The sequence below is a fragment of the Macrosteles quadrilineatus genome, unplaced genomic scaffold, assembly GCF_028750875.1.
Source record: "Macrosteles quadrilineatus isolate MER2022 unplaced genomic scaffold, UCM_ALF_1.0 Scaffold_1__1_contigs__length_201487025, whole genome shotgun sequence".
Classification (NCBI taxonomy): Eukaryota; Metazoa; Arthropoda; class Insecta; order Hemiptera; family Cicadellidae; genus Macrosteles; species Macrosteles quadrilineatus.
Genome location: NW_026542594.1, coordinates 10063235 through 10084190, shown reverse-complemented (window position 1 = coordinate 10084190; position 20956 = coordinate 10063235). Strand labels below are relative to the sequence as shown.

Below are 20956 nucleotides of genomic sequence, written 5' to 3'. Positions count from 1 at the left end.
ACTTAATGTTGTTATAATGTTTCCAATTATCAATTATGTTAACTTATATTTGGAAACTAAATTCACTGCAAAATACCTGTATTTAATTTAGGTTTATGACTAAAAAACTGTTTGCAGCTTATTGTTAAAAGCTGTTTATTTTAAACAAGAATTAAGCTTTCCAACGACCCATTAATTAATAAAATCGGTCCAGTAGAACTCTAGATTTAGTTGTACAAAGATTTTTTAAAACTGAATTATATACAGGGTGTTTTTTTTTAAACTTGCATCTTTATATATGTAAAAACCGCAATAGATAGAAATATGCAGTTTGCGGGAATCATCTATTTTAAACATTATTGCCACCAGGACTGATGTAGAATGATATGATAGGTTACGTACCTTTTTTATTCCGTCGTCAGTCCTAAAATAGTCAAAGGGTGACTAGTTTCGGGTCAGAAATGACCCATTTTCAAACCCATTTTCATCAAATCGATTGGTCCAAAATCCGACAGAAGTCTTCGTTAAGAGGTACAAACACATGTCGACACATAAAGTTCACACATTTACGACACAAAGCACATTTAAATAAAGCAGCCGGCTACATTTTATAAGAGACACACTGACGCAGGTAGCACGGCGGACACGACGGAACTAGCCGTTGTCGAAGCGGTGACATTGACCTTTGGGGTGGGGGTGCGTCAGCTGATAATGGTTAGCATTAGATACATTGTTGACAATTTCTATCCTATCAAATAATATGTTAGAGTCGGAATTTAGTTTTTCGTTCAGAACGTTCTGGGGGGATTTTTTTGTGGCTTTATAAAATGTTCTCTAAAATGTTCATGAGGGCACCTTTACTGCACTTGTGTAAAATTTGTAGATTATTTTGGCAACTATTGATGTTATGGTTGGCATTTAGCAAATGTTCTGCGAATTTGGAACGCTGTTGTGTCAATTTTGGTTTAGGGAGGTGTTCCTTGAACCTGGTTTTGAATGAGCGTCCTGATTGGCCTATGTACAATTTAGGGCAGTCGTTACAAGTCAACTTGTAAACACCAGTACCGTCTAGGTTGTCAGTATTATCTTTGTAGCTAGACTGGTTCAAATGACGTTCTAATTTGCTTGATGTTTTACTGGCCAAAGTGATGTTATGTTTTTTTCAGTTCGTTCTTTAAAGTGTAATGTAGACTGGCACCAAATTCAACAGAGACGAAGTTGCGAGATTTTTCATTTTGTTTAACAATATTGTTTTTATGTTTGTTAATAATCTTATCAATAATATTGCTGGGGTAACCATTATTGATAGCTATATGTTTCAATATAAGATATTCGTTATTGTAATCTTCTATGGACATTGGGATTTTCATTAGTCTGTTAACAAATCCCAATGTCCATAGAAGATTACAATAACGAATATCTTATATTGAAACATATAGCTATCAATAATGGTTACCCCAGCAATATTATTGATAAGATTATGAACAAACATAAAAACAATATTGTTAAACAAAATGAAAAATCTCGCAACTTCGTCTCTGTTGAATTTGGTGCCAGTCTACATTACACTTTAAAGAACGAACTGAAAAAACATAACATCACTTTGGCCACTAAAACATCAAGCAAATTAGAACGTCATTTGAACCAGTCTAGCTACAAAGATAATACTGACAACCTAGACGGTACTGGTGTTTACCAGTTGACTTGTAACGACTGCCCTAAATTGTACATAGGCCAATCAGGACGCTCATTCAAAACCAGGTTCAAGGAACACCTCCCTAAACCAAAATTGACACAACAGCGTTCCAAATTCGCAGAACATTTGCTAAATGCCAACCATAACATCAATAGTTGCCAAAATAATCTACAAATTTTACACAAGTGCAGTAAAGGTGCCCTCATGAACATTTTAGAGAACATTTTATAAAGCCACAAAAAAATCCCCCCAGAACGTTCTGAACGAAAAACTAAATTCCGACTCTAACATATTATTCGATAGGATAGAAATTGTCAACAATGTATCTAATGCTAACCATTATCAGCTGACGCACCCCCACCCCAAAGGTCAATGTCACCGCTTCGACAACGGCTAGTTCCGTCGTGTCCGCCGTGCTACCTGCGTCAGTGTGTCTCTTATAAAATGTAGCCGGCTGCTTTATTTAAATGTGCTTTGTGTAAATGTGTGAACTTTATGTGTCGACATGTGTTTGTACCTCTTAACGAAGACTTCTGTCGGATTTTGGACCAATCGATTTGATGAAAATGGGTTTGAAAATGGGTCATTTCTGACCCGAAACTAGTCACCCTTTGACTATTTTAGGGCTGACGACGGAATAAAAAAGGTACGTAACCCATCATATCAATCATCTATTGACGTAGGGGGCCCAATTGTTTTGAATTCAACGTTACATTCACATCCCCCCCCTCTCCCTCTGCCTACATCTTATTTTTTTTAAATAGCAAGGTATTCCTTGTGACATATCAAATGAAAGAGCATGGGAAAAAGAAAATTTTTGGTGAAATTCATTTGTCATTTGATATGTCACAAGGGGTACCTTGCTATTATAAAAAAAAGTTATCGGTAGTGGGAAAGGGGGGGGGGATTATCTTACAAATTCATGAGCCGATTTTCATTTTTTTCACCAAACATTTTATTTTAGCGAATTTCCCTATAGGGAAGTAGCTATTACCGTAGGTCTCATGGTAAGACCTAAGCCCGGGACCGATTTACTTTTTCATTTTGATGTCCCCAGAGGCCAAAAACACCATTCGTTCAAATTTTTATATATCTATATATATATATATATATATATATATACTAGCAGAGTACCCGTCCTTCGTACGGGGTTAGCATTTGAGTTTAAAATGCTTATTGCAGTTATACTCAAGCTTTGCGTTTGCAATGGGGGAGGACAAAGTTTGATAAAATTTGCTTCCTTAAATTGACGGTATACTATGGTACATCTTATACCTAATGTTCTAATACTTCACCTTAACAATTAATAAAGAAAAATAAATTATTACAAATTCACAAATTATTCATGGCATTAAAAACTTAAACATAACTGTAAACAATCCTACTTTTGAGAGTTCTCATTGTGTATCACAGTTTTTTTGTTGCTGCTTAGTTCAAATTAGCTGTTTACATAAATGCAAAAAAAATTATAGTGCTGCACCCTGTTGGTAAATCTTATAACTTGTTAATGCTTTTGTATTCATAGAACCAACTTTTTTAGTTGAAACAGCTGACTAAATTCTTTAATTCCCTTTAAATATGAATACTCATAAGGTTAACATGGGGAACTACAGAGCCACTGGGGCGGAGCCCGAAAGGATTTTTGAGATAATAATATGCCTAAATGTTAATCGGGAATGTGAGCTATCATCATGCCAAATTTCAGCCCAATCAGTCCAGTAGTTTATGCGTGATTGAACTTCAAACAAACAAACAAACACACAAATTTTCACATTTATAATAAGATGTGTGTGTGTCCATCCGCACGATAACTTAAGAGTAATTTTTGTCCGATTTTGATAAAATTTGGTTTGAAGGTGTAAGGCGGGATAAACTTGAATGAGTTCGCGAACCAGCATGATCGGACTATGGGAACGGGGGTTTATGGGGGGTTTTATGGGGTAAAAATAGGTTTTTCCCATTTTTGACCCTAAAAACACAAAATTTCACAAATACTTTTTAAACCATTTTATAGAGCTTAAAAAAACAAATAATTTAGTATATTGAAGCGTTATTATGCGCCTAATTGTTACGGAGAAAATTCAAAAAAATTGTAATTTTAAAATTGCCATGTTATTCTTATGGAGAGTCAACTGTTGTAGTTTGCTTGTTTATGAACATATTTTGATTAAATTTGGAAAATACATTAATTTCTTACCAAACCACAGTACTTTTTAATATTTTACATAAAAAAAAACTTTTTTACCCTCCCTGTTGCAGAAAACCTAAGTACTCATTAAATTAATTCTGTTTAAATAGGGAATAATTGTGATATTTTTAAGGAGACATTTTAGTTCAAATCCAATCAGGCAGATGGAAATTCGCTAAGTCTGCAAGTTTGCTGCGGCGGGGGTATTTTCATGCTCTTTCATATTTGATATGTCACAAGGGGTACCTTGCTATTTAAAAAAATAAGTTGGGGGCAGGGGGGATGGGGGGGAATCGAATGTAACGTTGAATTCAAAACAATTGGGCCCCCTACGTCAATAGATGATTCCCGCAAACTGCATATTTCTATCTATTGCTGCGGTTTTTACATAAATAAAGATGCAAGTTTTTAAAAAAACACCCTGTATAGAATAGACATTGAAGTATTAAGCTTGTTGACACACATCAATAAACACGTTAAAACAGTTTTTTTTAAGTATGCATCACTCTTCAATAATATCAGAAAACTGTGTTTTGTACTCAAACCTCAAACAAGGTAGGTATTTATTTGGTATAGTATATGTAGGCCTAATTATTTTTCATTTACTCATTTACATTAGGTGACTAGGGAGCACAAAGTACTACCTTAAGATCTGCACGCCCCTTTGGCAATAACTCGCTATGTACAGGATGAGGCAATGAGAACACCACAATTTATAAATAACACAAATTGAATATTATTTACACTAAACGCCTAAATAGCACATTAAAATAAAGGTTATCTTATGCAATTTAACTTGATAAAGTCATTTGTTAATTTCTTAAAAACTACAAGTGACAACTTTGAACACGTTGACATTCCTTGACTCACTTGAAAAAACCGTCAAATACTCGTTCGAACATTTCTTGACGAATTACTTGAACTTCCTTGGCGATTCTTTGTTTCATGACGAGCAAATCTCTAGGACGGCTTTAAAAAACCTTGAACTTCAACACAAAGAAAATTGGTGGAAACCGCAAGTACATCAGCCAATGTGGAAATAGTGTGAGTCGCCATAATAGAAATAGAAAGAAATCACAGAGAGACAAATTTGGTGATCAAGCTGGCCAGGGTATGTCACCGAATCTTACCTTCAATCAAACGATCATCATCATCATCAAACGACCTTCAAATGACCTTCTGAGTGCGGTCATGGAGTACTCATGGAGTGCTCTGTGTGCAGAATCTCCATCCCGCTGGAAGTAGAGCTGCTCTGGGTCGATTTCCAACTCCTATAAAAAGGTGGAATAAAAAAGTTATTTTTAACATGTCCACATATCAATCTGAATTCACGGTTACTGAGTTTCCACCATTATCTTCAAAGAAGTAGTGTCCAAAAATTCTCTTCTTGGTCGAAACTGCACACCAGACTGTCACTTTGGGGCTGTGTAAAGGCTTAGTATGAAGGACTTTAGGATTTTCAGCACTCCAGTACCGCATATTATGTTTGTTGACGTGACCAGAAAGGTAAAAATGTGCTTCATCAGACATTATTAACAGGTTCGACAAATTTGGCACTTGATTTTTGATTGTCAGTATTTGATCACAGAACATACCCTTTGATTGTAGTCTGATGCTTTTAGTTCTTACACAGCTAGAATCTTGTAAGGATATAAATGAAGGTCTTGATGCGAAATTCTTCGTAGAGATCTGTTAGAAATCTGAAGTGCCAACACTTGTTTCCTGGCGGACCTCTTTGGACTTTGGTTTACGGCGACTCACACTATTTCCACATTGGCTGATGTACTTGCGGCTTCCACCAATTTTCTTTGTGTTGACGCCGTACTTCTAAATAATTTTACCTAGTTCCCTATAGTTTTCTGATCTGGAACAGCATCATATCGTTCATCGTTGAAATGTGTTCTAAACAAATCCCTTCGGAGTTTTTACAAAAAGAATCACTATTCTAAAAAAAAGTTTCCACAGCAAAAGCACGATTCTCAGAACTACAAAAAGCACTGTTTGTTGACTTAAGTGAAAGTAAATTACTAACACCTAAGGTTTTTACTGTTACAATAATTATCTTGTTTTATTTTACTGAAGTACACACACAACATTTTTACTCAAAACATAACTTATTCAATAATTCTCATTACAATAAAAACAATCCTAACTATTTACACATGATCAGCTGTTACCAACATAAATTAAATTAAATACAGAACAAGTAACAGCAAACATATTATATAAAAATAAAATTACATTCAACACCTTCCCTTAATTTTAATTTTATACAAGAATATCTCGATTATCGTCTTCTGTTTAAGATTTTGGATAGTTGATCAAAGCTTTGCTAAATTTATGAATCTTTACATTTTTGTTCAAAGGTTTTGTAAACATATCCGTAACATTCTCGGATGTAGAAACAAAAGAAATGTTTATTTTACCTTGCCTTACATTTTCAGTCAAAAAATGGTAGCGAACATCAATATGTTTGCTTCGCTTATTAAAAATTCCATTTTTACAAAGCTTAATAGCACTTTGATTGTCCATGTTTAGGTTTGTTTGAACATTAGTTCCACTCAACTCTTGCAAGAAAGTTTTTAAATATAACACTTCTTTGACACATTCCGCCGCTGCAATGTATTCTGCTTCAGTACTGGACAAAGTTACAATCGGTTGTCTTCTTGTACACCAGCTTATTGGGTCTTCTCCATACATTATGACAAATCCAGTAGTACTTCTTCTCGTATGCTTGCAATTTGCATAGTCTGCGTCACAATATACATTTAGGCAATTTTCTCCTGATGCTGAAAATAATATTCCTGCGTTTTGAGTACCTTTAATATATCTTAAGGTTCGTTTGACATTTACAACATCTTCATTGCTTGGATTCTCAACACATCTACTTTCTAATCCCACAGCAAGTGTAAGATCAGGTCTGGTTTTATTGGATAAGTACAGCAAACTTCCTACAACTTCTCTGTAAGGATAATCTTTTGTCAGGCAGCTTACTTCTTCATCAGGTTTGTTCGTTTTCACTGGACAAATGGGAGTGTCTACAGGTTTACAATCTATCATTCCATATTTTCGAGAATACTGTTTGAATAGTTCTTTTGTGTTAACAATATCCCTTCCCTTGAATATAAAATTTCCATTCCAAGAAAGTTTGATGGGTTTTCGTCTGTTTTTATTTTAAAATCTCTAGACAGCTCGTTCAAAAGTTTCTTCATCTCTCTTTCATCTGAACCAGCAAGAATCCCATCATCAACAAATATAGCTAGATGAATACTGCCATTTGTAAAAACACAACGGTCAGACTGAGTTTGTTTTAAGCCATATTTTAGTAAGCAGTTTGTAAACAACTGGTTCCATTTTAATGGAGCTTGTTTAAGTCCATATAAAGTCTTTCTTAATTTCAAAACTTTATCTTTATGATCAAACCCTTCAGGTACACACATATAAATTTCTTCATCTAAATTTCCATAGAGAAAAGCAGTTTTAATGTCAAATTGCATTAATTTGAGATTTTGTTTGGCAGCTACTGAAAATAACAAACGTAAAGTTGAATTACTTACAACTGGGCTGTAGGTTTTTTCATAGTCTATACCTTTTTCTTGGGCAAAACCTCTTACAACTAGTCTCGCGTTGTATTTTCCGTTATCCTTTCTTGTTACACTTGTTACTTAGGATCTTCTTGTTTAGGCTTGCTTTTTGTCAACCACTTCCCACGTTTCATTCTCAATAAGGGAGTTTTTCTCATCCTCAATTGCTTGTAGCCAATTTTTTTTATCTGGTCCTTTGATTGCTTCTTCATATGTCAACATCACAAAATCCTTATATCTTTCAGGTAGTTTATTTTTTCTTCTTAGTTTGATGCTTTGTGTAGTATCAGTATTACTTGAACTTGGCTGTTCTTCATTGATTTCATTTTTGTCTGAAACCAACTCAAACTCTATTTCATTATTACTTATCTCACTTAGATTATCTGCACTCTCAATATCTTCATTTTCAGTTTTGTCTTCTTTCTGGTCATTTTCATTTTCATTTTTGTCTTCTTTCTTGTCATTTTCATTTTTGTCTCCTTTCTGGTCATTCTCTGTTGTATTTTCAGAGAAAGTAACCTCATCACCATTATTAGTTATTGCAGAAACAGACAACAAGTTTTTACTGAGTTCAGGAACATATAGCACATTATTCAGGATACATTCTTTGGATTTTACAGTTCCACTCGTTGAACATGGTTTGATTTTTCTTTGCAACATATATTTCAGAAGAAATATTTTGTTTATTACTTAACAAATCTTCACAATTTGTCATATGTGAAGATGTGCCTGAATCAACAACCCATTCAGATACAAAGTTTACAGTCCCACTATTACCCCAAACATTTTGTCCATCATCATACGACAAAAAAGACACAGTTTTACTAGCGACATTTAGGTTCTGGTTTTTTCTAAAGTAACAATCTTTTTCATTATGATTTGACTTTTTACATATATTACAAAATAAATTTGGGTTTACATTTCTTTTTTCAAACTTGTTAACAAAATTTTTTACATTTCCACAGGTGTTTGCTAAATGACCAACAGCATTGCATTTAAAACATCGCCTTTCATTATCAGAGTTAGCCCAATTGTGTGTAGGTTTCTTGCAGTATTTTGCTTTATGGCCTGGAATTTTACAGTTGTGACAAACAACTTGGAATGCAAGATTTTTCTCTAGGCTTACCTCCTTTAACTCACTTCTTGACTCTTCTGCTAACAGTCTCGCTGTTAGATTTGCCAATGTCTTTTCTTCATTGGGCATTGATTCCCAGGCAGTTACAAAATACTTAAATCTATCTGGCAGACTGACAAGAATTTTTGATATTATCATTTTGTCATCAATATCTTGTTTTAACACATTCACTGCTAATGATATGTAATACTTTTATAAATGGCTAAAAAACATAAACATTAACATGATCATGTTAATTGAGTGACAATATATCTTTAATTAAATAAATTTTATACTATAAATTGTGGATTAAAATATTTTATGTAATTATATACATCATGTATTATATATCTGCTAATATACTTATGACGCACAAGTGCGTCATTAGCAGTGAACGTGTTAAAGTTTTTAGTCTGTGTGCTATGTTTTCAATTCTACTTAGGCCTATGTGAGAACTTATATCAGAATTAGGCTCATACCTGAGGTTAAAGAATTCTTGTAATAACGAGTACTTCTGCTGCTCCGAGTCTCTTTCATAAATATTACAAAGCTTCAAAAACATTTTTCTTGAGTTCTCACAGTTAATAATATGTAACATCGGTCCCTTCTCAATAGAACTAACTATACACTCCTGAGCCTTGGCATCTCTTTTAATCCAATCAGCCTTCTTCTTTCCATCGCCCATATCTTCAAGTTTCTCAGAACCGTCAACAATACTCATCAAATCACTGGATTGAAATATTATTTTAATCTGAAATTTCCACAATGGAAAAGTTTCAACTCCTTTGAGTTTTTCTACGAAATCATCTTCATTTACTGATGCCATTGTTAGTCTTACTTTTACTTTTTCACTCACCTTCACTACACTTTAACTCTTAGGGTTTTACTAGAAGATTACTTCTTGTTTTTACAGTTATGGTTGAATTAATGGATTTTTCTGGGCCCATAACCTGTTGACTTAAGTGAAAGTAAATTACTAACACCTAAGGTTTTTACTGTTACAATAATTATCTTGTTTTATTTTACTGAAGTACACACACAACATTTTTACTCAAAACATAACTTATTCAATAATTCTCATTACAATAAAAACAATCCTAACTATTTACACATGATCAGCTGTTACCAACATAAATTAAATTAAATACAGAACAAGTAACAGCAAACATATTATATAAAAATAAAATTACATTCAACACTGTTTACTAAAATGGCATAGTGTAATTATAGTTATAAGAATAGCTGATCATTCATTGTTGCAACAATTAAATGTAACAGCTAAAACAATTTGTGGCGTTCTCATTCATTGTCTCATCCTGCATAAGACATAACTACAATTCATATGTCTGTAGAAATACTTTCAAACTATCCAGCTTGGGATCTTTAGCAGGTTTAGTATTTAATTTATATGATCTACGGTACTGGTTACCCAAGACAATAATTTATAGATGACACGGTTAAATAACAATAGTCAAAACTATTGTCAAACTTACTGTTCTCCAACTAGTTGTCCAAGTTTTTCTACAAGTTTCTGTTTAGTAACCTGGGTTTTGCAAGAGGCCAGTGTGTAGTAACGTCCCACTACTGTCCCATCACAAACGAAACAAGTGAGTCCCTCCGCAGGACTTGCAACTCTTGTTACTGACGACATTTTCCTTGAAACAGAATTTGGTACATTTTCAAACATAGATGAAACGAAAAAAATTAATTTAAGAGTACAAAGTGAACTTCATTGCAACAGTTAAGATAGTTAAGGTAAACTATATAAATAAAGAAACAAATCTTATCAGATGGCTTGACAGCTGCCAAACACAATGAAAGGGTGATGTTATATGTGGCATTCTTATATCAATTATCATTAAAATATAAAGAGGAATGTTTACCTGTTACTATGAAGCTATTTAATAAATAGCTCCACAACTATAAACTGGGTCTAGATTTTTTCTTCCTTGGGATCTAACTGGGAACATTCGCATTTGAAGGGAACCACTAAAAGCGGTCTACTCTCCAGTCAGCTAAGTTAGGCCCAATTTATACCATTGACTTTATATCTACACAGTGTAGATATAAAGTCTATGTTTATACTATGTTGCACGAGCGCCACTGCTACTTGTTGCTCTGTAAGTGCATTGAGTCAAAGGAGGGCTTTTAGTCCATACGGCGCCCACCGCAAGTCATTGCATGCGAGCTTTTATACGCAGCACTGCCAATTCTTGCCCAACATGATAAGAACAAAAAATCCCAAAATGCATAAATTATTTATTTATTAACTTTAACCCTTTGAGTGGTAGGCCAATTATTAATACTTTGTAAGACTTTTTTGTTTACATTAATGTAAATGTAAGTTAAACAAAACAAAGATTCATAGCATATGTTTAAAATTAAGCCAATATACACAGTACAAAAGATAAACATTTGGATGATGACCAACTGATCAAATATACAGAGAAAGTATTACACGCCATTTGGAAACTACCACTGATCGAATAGTTACATTATTTTACAGATTATATTTAAGTAATATAAACTAGTACCTAGAACGCTATTCTGCGCGTAACGGGATGAGTGAACGTGAGCGCAGCAATGGAAGAGTCCACCCGAACCTAGCCTACTTACCAGTGTCACTGGTGAACACAATGTTATTTGTATGGGCAAATCAACCAAATCTCAGTCAACAACAATCCTAACTTCTCGTCCATTAATTAACCAAAGTCATTGGTAATATACGTAATGGATTTCCAACAGTTATCGATAGGAGGTAAATCCATCGTTCCTGTGTACAAAACGTCTTTTGATTAAATGAAGTCTATTTCCTTATTTGTTATGAGCCTTATCATAAACAAAACTAGGCCAAACTGAACTAATACTAGGTGGCATTCGCAGATGCATCCACAAAATTGAGCGGAGTCATCAAGGGTTCATCTTATATTATTTTTGTCATACTGCAGTAAAAACAGTCGTCATTGATCATGCGTTGTGGGTCTAAAGTAGCATTTTTAAACTTTAGGGAATAAAATTCGTTTTAGCCTCTATGGAGTAAAACTCAGCTGTTGTCAACTCAGTTGTAAATTTCCATTGCAAACGATTAATTACGTATCGAAATATGTAACGATTCGTGCTTCATAATCATTTTAACCTACAGTCTACAGTCTCTTCCCATAGCATTTTAGCATTGCAGATACATTAATCCATTCCCACACTCAACACTGCCCACCTTTCCTACTTCCTTCACCACCCCCTACGTCGTGGACCTGTTTCCCTCTCCTCCCATATCATTTTAGGATTGCAGATACATTAATGTAATTGCCAAAGACAGTTCCTTCACTCTGCACTGCCAGCCTTTACTACTTCCTTCATCACTTCCTTCATTCACTTTCCGTGGGGCCTGTTTCCTTCCCTTCTCATAGCATTTTAGCATTGCAGATACATTAATCTAGCTGCTACAAACGGTTTCCAGTTCCCAAACTCCACACTGCTCACCTTACTACTTTCTTTACCTCTTCTTACGTTGCAGACCTGTTTCCCTCTCTTCCCATAGAATTTTAAGATTGTAGATATCAAGATACCTTAATCTAATTGTCATAAACAGTTCCCACACTCCGAAAAACTCACCTTTACTACTTCCTTTATCCCTTCCTACGTCACGGATCTGTTTACCTCCCTTTCCATAGCATTTTAGGATTGCAGATACCTTAATGTAATCGTCATAAACAGTTCCCACACTCCGAAAAACTCTTCTTTATTGCTTCCTTCATCACTTCCTACGTCACGGACCTGTTAACCTCCCTTCCCTTAGCATTATTGGAATGCAAATACCATAATCTATTGGTCATAAACAGATCCCACACTCCGGACAGCTCGCCTTGACTACTTCCTTCACCACTTCGTACATCGCGGACCTGTTTTCCTCCCGTCCCATAGCATTTTAGGATTGCAGATCTCTTAATCTAATCGTCATAAAAAGTTCCCATACTCCGGACTGCTCGCCTTTACTACTTCCTTCACTACCTCTTATGTCATGGACCTATTTCCCTCCCTTTCCATAGCATTTTAGGATTGCAGATGCCTTTATGACGATTAGATTAAGGAATCTGCAATCCTCACTCCCACTCCGGACAGCTCGCCTTGACTATTTCCTTCACCACTTCCTACGTCGCGGACCTGTTTTCCTCCCTTCCCATAGCATTTTAGGATTGCAAATACCTTAGCACTTTCATTCTTACCAAAGCTCCCTACAATCTAATGGTCATAAACAGATCCCATACCCCGAACAGCTCGCCTTTACTACTTCCTTCACCACTTCCTACGTCGCGGACCTGTTTCCTTCCCTTCCAATAGCATTTTAGGATTGCAGATACCTTAATCTAATTGTCATAAACAGTTCCCACACTCCGGACAGCTCACCTTGACTACTTCCTTCACCACTTTCTACGTCTCGGACCCGTTTACCTCCCTTCACAAAGAATTTTAGGAATGCAGATACCTACCTAAATCTAATCGTCTTAGGAAAATTTGAAAATGATTGATTCAGCCGTTTAGGAGGAGTTTGCGTATTATGAAATGCATAAAAGTCGATGTATAAGAGCTTCGCTCAAAAAATTAACCTAATTGCCACAGCACGGTGTAAAGGAGTCTTCTTAAAAATATCATATGGATTGACGATATATAACACATACTAACAATAGCGCTATTATATCACCTAAAAATGATTAAAAATCCAATATTTTGTTTATCTAACTAATGAATCTAAATGCCATAAACGGTTCCTACACTCTGCACTGCTTGCCTTTACCACTTACATCGCCACTACCTACGTCGTAGACCTGTTTCCCTCGCTTCCCTCAGCATTTTAGTATTGCATGTACATTAATCTAACTGCCACAAACCGTCCCCACACTAAAATAAATAAAATAAAAACATCTTTATTAGCAAGCTTTTCTCTGATACATATCAGTTTTTCTGAAAAACTTTTGTCATTACACTACTGTACTTACAACTAAATATTTATATCTTTTAAATTAAAACTTTTTTAAACTTAATCTTAAAGGTATTGTTGGATGCAACGGTTTTTAGGCCCTCGGGTAGTCAGTTGTACAATGTGGGTCCGAAATATGAGAAACTTTTCTTTCCCAATTCCAAGGTGACCCTTGGAAAGTGCACCATGACGTGTCCTACGTTGTATGATCTCATCCCGGACAGAAAACCTCTCGCAAAGAGTCGGGCTCACGGAGAGTCAGTACCCTGTGAGTCATGCAGCACGTCAGAAACCTGCACATGGCTTCCATGGGTAACATCACGGCTGCTTCAGGGAAAGGGGAAACATAATCAAATTTTTTAAGGCAGAATACAAATCTGATTGCTGAGCTTTGAACTCACTGTATTCTGCACATGTCTTCCTTCAGTGACACTATTGTCATATGCAGGGAAGCAGTAGTAGACTACTGACAATATCAGTGACTGCATGAATTGAAGCTTTGCATCCTCAGGCAGCATACCTCTGAACCTGTACAGACCTCTCAATCTTCCTATTGCTCTTTGGGAGACATGCATGATGTGATCTTTAAAATTCAAATTTCTGTCAACAATGACGCCAAGAGTTTTGGCTTTGTCACAGACCGCCAAACTCCTGCCATCAAGATTGATGCTCCAGCCATTACCTCTTAAGTCTGGTTTACACGGGTCGAGTACTGGATACAAGTCAGTGTGCAAGTTGCCACTCGCTCTCTAACTCGCTTGGTGTAGACATGCAGGCAACGGGTCGAGCAACGGGAGAGTTGATAAAAAGAGGTCAGTTGAGCGCGAGTTGAGTCATTTAGTTGAAAACCGAGTTACTCGGCCCAGTAACTACCCCCACCACCACCACGATTTGCCCGTGAAACATCTGTTTACTGCCATCAAGTGAGTCCAGCGACAACAGAATTAAATTTTTTTTAATTTTATTTTGTGGTCGCTGAGTGAGTTGATCACAACGATCAGTATTGAGGTTAGTTCAGTAGTGTAGGCCAAATCAGTAATCACCCTCAATGCTAAATGGTTCAATTGGACCTGTGTTGCATTGTCTTGCTGTTCGTAAATCTATATAACTATACAGCCCGATGTGTAACTGACTGACAGGGGACAAATATGATCCCCTGTATAAATTATTAAATTATAAATCCCCTGATTGTATAAATTATGTATATGCTCATAATTTTTAAAATAAAAAGCAACTTTTGGCTGCCTATATATTTTATTTTAAAGAAATGCTGTATAGTTATTTGTAAGAAATCTTATTCTTTTCAGAATATCACCTTCCACTTTGGTCAATAACGTTTAAAAGTTATTTGCAAAAGAAAATCTTTTAAGCTAGGTACCTCTGAATTTTAGGGGTGATTCAGTTTTAATTAATCTAATTCAGTGATTGATTAAGTTATAAATTCAGCATTAAACTCTTGAAGTCCCATTTTAAACTCAAACAACATTTAACACAAAAGCTACTATAGAAAGCTACAGAAGCTATGTTACACGAGCTATACGGAATACCAAGGCCACCCTAGAGAAATAATAAAAATTACTTCTCTGTGCCTAGCTGTGTAAAGCGTGTAAAGTACAGGCCCCAAACAGCTACCTCTAGGAATGCCCCGTTTTTGACGAGGGATCAGATGTTTCACTACCCAATCTGGAAACCTGCATTCGGTCAATAAGGTAAGAGCGAATCCAGGTAGTGATTCCATCACTAAAACCCATATATTTCATTTTTGCAATCAGCATACTATGTATGGTCCATGGAATCAAATGCTTTGGAGTAATCAAGCATGACAAGTGAGCTATGTTTCCCTTTGTCCTTGGCATCAATCATGTCACAGAATAAATTGGTCAAAGCTGTACATGAAGCTTAGAGTTTGTAGATTTGTCGAAAAGTATTGATATGGATGAATTTCCTATGGGCTCTGCCCCACAGGCTGATTTCCAAAGGGCTACGTCTGGCATGCTTCCAATGTTTACATGATTTAATTTAATTTAGTTAATAAAACAGCTGGTCAGTACAATGAACTGGTGTTTGTTTATTTACTCGAATAAGATACCGTATTTGCTTTATGTAGTTTGAGGAGGGTTATGTTTGGTTTTAAAGTGAGGTTGTATATGTTTTGTAAAGAATTGCTCAAAGTTTCATTTTTTTATTTATATAGTAAGCTATATTTGAAGAGGCTTGAATAAAATTGAAGAAAATGGTAAAACATGTCATTCATAAAGCATCAATATGAAGCAATATTTGATGCTATTGCTAAACTAAGGTATGTTGTCATATTCTTAGGGATCTATTAACATCAAAAGTAGGGGTTTGAAAGTAAGTAGGTTTACTCTTTTAAATCTGTTTATATTTTTAAACTAAATCATAGAGTAGAACTAAATCACATCAGCACGACTTTAATAGCTCTCTAGGTCACATTTTCTTCCCGTTGTAAAGCACGGGTGTAGCAGCTTGTTATTAGTTATTGCAGAAACAGACAACAAGTTTTTACTGAGTTCAGGAACATATAGCACATTATTCAGGATACATTCTTTGGATTTTACAGTTCCACTCGTTGAAGCTAACATGGTTTGATTTTTCTTAGCAACATATATTTCAGAAGAAATATTTTGTTTATTACTTAACAAGTAGGCTATGTGAGGCACTCAACAAGCATTTTAGGGGAGAATTTGCCTAGCGTGGTAAAAAATAATGCAATATCACATAACAGACACAAAGGCCAATCATTTTTTCTTACCCCCGTCGCAGAAAGTGAAATAAAAAGCATAATCTTAATAAACTCAATGAAATGTAAAACGTCGGCAGGAGTTGATGAAATTTCTCCTAAAATGCTAAAGACGATTGGCGAATAAATAGCTTGACCGTTATGTATGCCACCTACTAAGCCATTCCTTTTGTCGAGGAGACATTTCCATCAGCCCTATAAGTAGCAGTGGTTATACCAGTTTATAAGAAAGGAGATGAAACACCCTATGATAACTATTGGCCCATCAGTCTGCTTTCTACAATATCCAACATTTTTTAAAAGGCTATTTTGAATAGACTGTACGACTTCCTTGAAACACATTAACTACTTGTCCCAAACCAACATGGATTTAAAAAAGTGCTATCCTTAGCTTAGTGCCTAATGAAAAAAAATTGTGAAAAGGACAACAGGTTGTATGACGTAACAGGCATATTTTTTTTTTACCTAAGCAAGGCATTTGATATGGTAAACCATTATTTACTTATGACAAGGATGCTCAACTTGGGAATCAGAGGGGTGGCACTAGATTGGTTTGCTTCCTATTTGACGGACAGATAGGTAACAGGTTGTTTCCATGCCCAACATAAATGGGGTTTGTTATCTAAGGTCTAGGCCATTTGACACTGTTTATCCAATACATTTGGTCTCAAGCAAAGGAGGAGGTAATAAGAGACAGAATGCTTCGCCTACAGATCTGATCAAGAGAAGAGTGCCCCAAGGGTCCTGTCTTGGGTCCCATGTTGTTCCTTAATAACAGCCTACCTAAAAGTGTCCTCAGCTCGTTTAAGACTTGCCTATTTGCCGATGATACGTCCCTCACTCTTTCCAGTTCATCTATGGAATCCTTGGAGCTAATGGCATTTTTAGAGTCAAACAGTCTTCTGCAGTGGTGTTATCAAAATCAGCTGATTTTAAATGTCAGAGGAAACTCAAATGTTGAACTTTCACATGACAATAGGTCATCGTCAGCAAACAACTGTGGCCTTAACGCTCTTCTAAGACAAAGTTGTGCCCTTGTCCCAAAATGTTTCTTGGTGTGATATTGGACGAAAATTTGAACTTTCGCCATCACATTGAAAGTGTAACCAATGAAGTCTTCACCGAGGTTTTTGTTCTTCAAATTCTGAAAGAAAAGGCTGGTGGTGAGGTACTTCTACCTGCATAAGTACTATGGCATGGTATTTCCATATCTTTCATATGCCGTATCTGTCTGAGGAAGTGAAGACCAAAGGACTCTGCTATTTTGTTTCGTCTCAAAAAGAAGGCTCTAGCCTATAAGAGTAATCTTCTCCCTCTCGAAAAAGCAATCTTGCAGGGAAATCTTTAGACAGTATAAAATGTTCTAACCTTTCCTTCTTCGTACATTTTGGAGACAAGAATCTTCACATGTTTGATGTTTCTTCTTGTCACAAGTATTCTCTTCGAAACACTAAGTTAACAACATTCCCATCACTTAACACTCCACTTTATTCTTCAAACATCACTTTCAGTACAACGCTACAAAGCTGTTAGTGATGTGACGAGTCCAGTAATTGACTTGTTAAGAATCGAGTACAATGAAGTATCGAGTTGACTCGATACGGTACCAAATCGGCGATGCTCGAGTACTACTACTCGTGAACTAAAGCTTACTAGATCCGCCACTACGAGTCCATAGCGCTTGGGTTGGGTGCATTTAATACTCATCTACTCGAGTCGAGTCTCGATGTTGTTCCAGATTTTACCACTACGAGTCGACAGCACTTGAGTGCTTGACAGTTCGTAATAATACACTGTTTTTGACTGTTCAAGATATAGTTTCAAAACCATCCGCTAAGAGTACATAGCGCTCGAGTATGGTGTACTTGAGTCAAGATACTGTTTGTTATTAAATTTCTTTCGTTAATCCAATAAAGTTTTATAATAACCAATAAAATCCATACCCTAGTTAATTATCAACTCAATGTGAGATGAATAACCATCTCGCTCCATCTTAAATCTACACAGACGGACAGAGTATAAAACGAGTCAGAACCAAGTCTGTCTGACTTCTGACTCGAGTCTAGACAAGATTCATTTCCAGAATTCGCAGCTACGAGTCAACAGAGCTATACAGGTAAGAATTGAGTCCAGTACTCGAGTAGTTGCGGTATCGAGTCAAATTGATTCAAGTCGGGAAAGTACTTGACTCGTCACATCACTAAAGCTGTACAGCCTCCCGGTACAGTTTCTTAACTGGGCTACAATAATATCGATTGAAAGAGAAAATAACAATACTCCGATATAAATATTTATATTTACACCATGGTGTATATGGATATACTTTAAGTGGTTGCACTCTTTTGTATAAAACCAATTAATAAAAACGAGCTGAGAAAAAAGGTTTTAAAGAAACATGCTTGCCTATTAATATATAGATAATACTGCAAAACATTTCTCAATGTTTTGTAGCCTAATAGCCACTATTGTTGTTTGATTTCTTTAATGTTTTAATGCAAGTAAATTAACATATAGTCTGAAACAATGTTTTACCTTTTTTTCTGCATAGAGTAGGTCTTGTACTTTCTATTCATTCGCTTAATCTATTTAATATACAGACCCATTACAAAATTAATTTATTTGATTGATATAATCTGAATTAAAAATCACATATTTAGGCTAATGAAATTTAGAAAAATATTACATACACTTTGTCTTTTTACAGGAAATAAATAGATGTATCTACGGTACTCTAGCCATTTTCTAAAGATCTGTTTCCAATTTAATAAAATGCAAAAGTCAAATGCTAGCGTCCCAATCTTAAATAATTGATTAGGCTATTGATGATTGATAATTGATAATTGAATCAAATTGAAAATATTGATTAATAATATTGATCTGCTTTTAAATATAGGTATCTATATATATAAAATCCAATGTATGTTTGTTTGTCCTTTATGGACTACGAAACCGCTCGACAGATTGTAATGAAACTTTCAGGTATTATTAAGCATTATTCAAGGAAGGTTTGTGTGAAGTTTGGTGCAGATCCGTCAAAAGGGCTCCGCCCCAGTGGCTCTGGAGTTTCCCATGTTAACCCTATGAGTACGGTATTCATATTTAAATGGAATTAAAAGAATCGTAACAGCTGGTTCAACTAAAGAATTTGATTCTGTGATGTTCAATAGCATTCAAAAATTAATAGGTTCACCAACAGGGTGCAGCACAATTATTTTTTTAAATTTATGACAACAGCTAATTTGCAACCAAAAGGTGAGTGAGCGTAGCGAACGAACTTCAACCTGGAGGTGAGTTAGCGTAGCTAACGAACTAACCTGAAGGCAAGTGAGCGCAGCAAACAAGCTCCAACCTAAAGGTGAGTGAGCGTAGCGAATGAACTTAAAACAGGACATGATTGAGCCATGCGAACGAACTCATCTTGAAAATGAACGAGCATTCGACATAAGGACAGGACGACGTCTGTCGGGCCAAGCTAGTCTATTATAAAATTAAACTATCACAACTTAACCTAACCTAACCATCCAAACTTGCTGATGGTGAAAAAAAATCGCATGATGACTAATCAAATCGGTAGTTTTAATCGATATTAAGTTAGCGTAGCCCAGTTAAGAAACTGTACCCCAGCCTCCCTCTGGGGTTGAATACCGAGCATGACACCGTCACTGTGACACAGACTTTAAAAAGAGCCAGTGATGAAACTGCTCTTAAAAAGTAAGATCTACTGCAGCAGTACAGCGTCCGGATTTTTTTTTTTTTTTTTTTTTGCTGGTAAGTTATTCACAACCAGTAGGCCTAGGCCTAGGTAAATAGTTTTACAAATGTATTACATAAGAATTTGTATAGGCCTACCTATTTTAGTTTATATTGAAATGGCTAACGCTTATTGTATTTGGTTAATTTTGCTTACCCTAAATGAATTAACTAACATTGAGGTTAGGTTTAACAAACTTACCTAGGCCTACTTCAATCAGCAGAGAAATAAATTATATGGACCACTCAAAACACGGTTATTTAATAATTTTGTCATAAATAAACTAACTTTCTTTAACCAGAAAACATGTAAAATGTGATAATTTCGATGCTTTTTCGTAATTAATTACTAACATTGACTAGCCTATACAAATACAACACAACTCGACGTTCTGTCTGTACCCACCGTTCCCCGTTGTACGAGAACGAGACCTTGCCGTCAGACCGCCACCGCCCGGCGCCCACCACCGCGCCGTGCAGAACGCATCGTTTTTCGTAGCGTGCATTGCCGAACTGTTTGTGGGAAATTGTTAGCTCTATCACTGCAAAACGGCACACGGAAGATTTCTCAGGTGCCGTTTGACGTCATTAACTGCTGACGTAACTTTGAGGGAACACCGTTACCGCAACGATACCCAATGAACCATCGGCCTCGGTGGTGAAGTGGATAGCGTGTCGGGCTGATAATCCGAACGTATCGGGTTCGAATCCTGCTGCTAGCATTAACTTTTTGTCAACAATTTTCTTTCATATCAGCAAGTTTGGTTGGTTTGGTTAGGTTATGACAGTTTAATTTTATAATTAAAAAATTATAAAATTGAATTTTAGGCATTTATAATTTTATTTTATGAACAAAACTAGTTTTTAGATTAGTAAACCTTCATTTGATTTTTCATTATCAGCACGTTT

General features: G+C 35.7%; 1 protein-coding gene across 4 annotated transcripts in view; it reads right to left on the bottom strand.

Moving 5' to 3' along the window:
• Positions 1-20489, bottom strand: part of LOC128996962 (uncharacterized) — a 55181-nt gene extending 34692 nt beyond the window's left edge. The window contains exons 1-2 of one of the 4 annotated variants that reach the window (XM_054422539.1): positions 20250-20489; positions 10055-10216 (exon numbers count right to left, since the gene is read on the bottom strand). In XM_054422539.1, the coding sequence (XP_054278514.1) occupies positions 10055-10212 (158 nt within the window). In that variant the 5' untranslated portion in view covers positions 10213-10216; positions 20250-20489. The remainder of the gene's footprint in view (positions 1-10054; positions 10217-20249) is intronic. The other 3 variants (XM_054422531.1, XM_054422521.1, XM_054422549.1) reach the window with 3 other exon arrangements.
• Between the last annotated feature and the right edge of the window lie 467 nt (positions 20490-20956).